We start from the raw sequence: 4398 nt of genomic DNA, 5'->3' as shown, positions 1-4398 counted from the left end.
ATACTTTTATATACAAATTTAATTAAAAAATATTAAATTTTACAATTAATTTTTTTGTATGCTGGGATATTTAAAAAATATTATATAAATATATTATTGTATATTTTAGTTGCCCAATTTACATTTAAGATTCGCAAGAATTATTCCAAAGAGGAATTTATTTATTCATGTTTGTACAATATTTTTAATATTAAATTCAGCACTTTTACATAAAAATTTAATTAAAAATATTAAATTTTACAATTAATTTTTTTTTGTATGCTGGGATATTTAAAAAATATATATTATATAAATATATTGTATATTTTAGTTGCCTAATTTACATGTAAGATTCGCGAGAATTATTCCAAAGAGGAATTTATTTATTCATGTTTGTACAATATTTTTAATATTAAATTCAACACTTTTACATGAAAAAATTAATTATATATATGCTTTTACATAAAAATTTAATTAAAAAATATATAAATATATTGTATATTTTAGTTGCCCAATTTACATGTAAGATCGCGAGAATTATTCCAAAGATCAGGAATTTATTTATTCATGTTTGTACAATATTTTTAATATTAAATTCAGCACTTTTACATGAAAAAATTAATTATATATGTTTTTCCATAAAAATTTAATTTAAAAATATTAAATTTTACAATTTAATTTTTTTTGTATGATTCCATACAGCACGTCCAGAGGACGTCCCTCGGATAAATGTGCTGTATGCATGAGATATTTTAAAAATATTTTATAAATATTGTATATTTTTTAGTTGTCTTTACATGTAATTAGATTCGCGAGAATTTTTTTATTCCATTTTAACTTATAACTAAATTAATTTTATAAGTCAATACTTAATTTTATTTAAAAAAATATTAACTTACCCAACCCTAGTCATTTTGTTATACACTTATGTAATTTTATTGCAATTTCTTACATTGCAGAGTTGTACTTGCATAGCGAAATTGCGGAAATAAATCACTCAATTACGCCGCTCGCCTTCTATCGAGAGTACGTCTCGAAAAATGTACCATTAGTTATAAGAGACGCGGTGCAACATTGGCCTGCTATAGAAAAATGGTCTATACCATATTTTCGCAATGTAATCGGCGATGAAGAGGTTTCAGTCGCTGTAACGCCAAATGGCTATGCAGACGCGATAGCTAAAAGAGACGACAAGGAATTTTTCGTAATGCCCGAGGAACGTATACTCGCAATGTCAATGTTTCTCGACACGTTAGAGAACAGGAGAGAAAGCAGTATATTTTACATACAGAAACAAAACTCGAATTTTATACAAAGTTTTCGTAAGTTGTGGCCGGACGCAGAAATTGAGATATCGTGGGCGAGCGAAGCGTTTGGAAAGCAGCCTGACGCTGTGAACTTTTGGATGGGAGACGAAAGAGCTGTAACTTCCAGTAAAGTTTCGTTTTACTTGGTAACACAAATACTCGAAAGTATTTCGATACCCCAAATCTCAAATGATACAGGATGATTGATACGTAAATTTCATTTCCCATAATTTCAAGAATTTTGCAAAATATATTTCTGTTCAGACATGATCTTGTAAATATATATATTTAATTTTAAAAATCAGTAACATTCGAATTAAATTACATATTTTTCTTTACAATTTATAGTGCACAAAGATCCTTACGAAAATATTGCGTCGTATCCGGTGAAAAAAAAACTTCAAATAATACAGGACGATTTTGTTATGTAAATTTCATTTCCTATAATTTCAAAAATTTTGCAAAATATATTTCTATTTAGACGTGATTTTATAAATATATATATTTAATTTTAAAAATCAATAATATTCGAATTAAATAACATATTTTTCTTTACAATTTATAGTGCACAAAGATCCTTACGAAAATATTGCGTCGTATCCGGTGAAAAAAAAACTTCAAATAATACAGGATGATTTTGTTATGTAAATTTCATTTCCTATAATATCAAAAATTTTGTAAAATATATTTCTGTTTAGGCTTGATTTTATAAATATATATATTTAATTTTAAAGATTAATAACATTCGAATTAAATTACATATTTTTCTTTACAATTTATAGTGCACAAAGATCCTTACGAAAATATATATTGTATCCGGTGAAAAAAACCTCAAATCTAAATGTGATACAGGATGATCGTCGTTACGTAAATTTCATTTCCCATAATTTCAAGAATTTTGCGAAATACATTTCCGTTCAGACATGATCTTATAAATATATATATATGTTTAATTTTAAAAATCAATAATGTTCTAATTAAATTACATATTTTTCTTTACAATTTATAGTGCACAAAGATCCTTACGAAAATATATATTGTGTCGTATCCGGTGAAAAAAACCTCAAATGTAAATGTGATACAGGATGATCGTTGTTACGTAAATTTCATTTCCCATAATTTCAAGAATTTTGCGAAATATATTTCCGTTCAAACATGATCTTGTAAATATGTATATTTAATTTTAAAAATCAGTAACATTCGAATTAAATTACATATTTTTCTTTACAATTTATAGTGCACAAAGATTCTTACGAAAATATATATTGCGTCGTGTCCGGTGAAAAAAATTTCATTTTACACCCTCCCACGGATTTACCATGGATTCCATATCTAAATTATCCGTCTGCCGTTTACAAGGAATATGAACCCGGGAAATGGATCATCGAGTCGTTAGCCAATGAAACGCCCGATTTAGAAGGAATCACATCGACGCCGTGGATATGTGTAGACCCTCTAAATCCAGACTATGAAAAGTTCAGTCACACGCATATATGTATATATATATATAGTAGTGGTTTTATTTTCAAAATGACATTTATTTTCGAGATTAAAAGACTTAAAATAAAAAATTTACCTATAGATATCCAGAATATCGTAATACACATAGCTTGAAAGTTACACTCAGAGCAGGAGATATATTGTACTTGCCATCTCTATGGTTCCATCATGTGACACAGTCTCACGCTTGCATGTCCGTCAATTATTGGTACGATATGGAATTCGATATTAAGTATGCCTACTTCAAAGCACTCGAGACATTGTGCAAATGAACGAGTAAGTGGTTAAGGCACGCTTTAAACATTTTTTTGTGTGTGTAGATGATGCTTATTTATTTTAAGTCATTTGGTGCATGCAAGAGACTAAAGAAATCTTATCTTCAACATATATCTGTGTTGCATTTTTTTCTCTTTCTATGTATATATTTGTACGTGCACACGCGCGCACGCGTGTGCGCGTGTGTGTTCGATATAGATTATACGGGTATGTTATGGCTTATAATACATTATTACATTCTATTCCGTAATGTAATGTATACTAACTATGACATATATATGTATTTTTAATTAATATATGTTGACATACTTATTAAATTAAATGCATATCTTATCACTACGTCATCAATGATACAAAGATATTAATAACATATGTTATTCATTCTCACAGGAGTTACAATCTTAGTGTGATTTACGAAACTACAACAAAATTGAAGTCAGGCTGTTTCGTCGTTATCCCCGGTGAGTGAGTTATATTTACGTTTTGTACCATAATTCTGAGTTTCGTACATTTTCCGATTTTCTAGATACTTCCGGTAATTGTTCTCGCGTTTCCTCCGCTGCTCCTCCGCCTGCTGTCGCAATTTCTCAGGATTCATATGCGTGGTTACCATATGCCTTGTCAATGAACTCATGAATTTGTATGTGATTCCGCATACGTCGCAGGAAAGTATTTCCTCATTTCCTCCCTGTTGCTGTAAAAAAGAAAAATAATTTTTACAATTTCGCAAATCCAAATAAATTATTGTATAAATGTGCAAAGGAATATAAAAATAAATTTATTTATGTGCATCTCATCATGTTATATCTTTATAAAGATATAATCTAAATTGGAAAAATCTCTACAGTTTTCTCCAATATCTCATCTATTATCCATAATATCATTTTATTTTATTTTCAAAACAAAATCATTTATTTTTAAAGAGGTGTTCTCCTTCCTGCGTCCCTAAGAGCCATGGTATGTCGCGCCACTAATGACTAAATGATGAGACATAGCTGATGCGCATTATCAGGGTTGTCACAAATTTCAGACAAAATTTCATAATTTTTTGAACTGACTTTTAATAATGTATAAAAAAATTTTTTATATGTTCGTTTAATTTAAAAACTATTTGGAAATCGTTAAATATTTTGTTGAGAGAGCAATTTAACATAGCAATGTAAATTACTATTACTGTTGTTGACACTGCTTGCACTTATTTGTTAAGTTGTTGATATTCCTTTATCTTTTTCTTTTATATATACACACAATTATTTTTCTCACAACACAATACAAAAGAAACATGTAAATATAAATTCTTTTTGATAAAAACTAAATCCTTTATTGGAATTTCCGA

At 28.2% G+C, this 4398-nt stretch overlaps 1 protein-coding gene across 1 annotated transcript; it reads left to right on the top strand.

The window, feature by feature from the left end:
• Window positions 1–888: 888 nt before the first annotated feature.
• Window positions 889–3193, top strand: LOC105460232 (jmjC domain-containing protein 7; the record flags this gene model as incomplete). Its single annotated transcript, XM_011706668.1, has 3 exons — window positions 889–1412; window positions 2524–2761; window positions 2869–3193. Coding segments are annotated over 3 exons (952 nt in total), but the record flags the coding sequence as incomplete, so codon positions are not given.
• Between the last annotated feature and the right edge of the window lie 1205 nt (window positions 3194–4398).

This window comes from Wasmannia auropunctata, unplaced genomic scaffold, assembly GCF_000956235.1.
Source record: "Wasmannia auropunctata unplaced genomic scaffold, wasmannia.A_1.0 LD325973.1, whole genome shotgun sequence".
Classification (NCBI taxonomy): Eukaryota; Metazoa; Arthropoda; class Insecta; order Hymenoptera; family Formicidae; genus Wasmannia; species Wasmannia auropunctata.
This window is presented reverse-complemented; position numbering and strand designations above follow the sequence as displayed.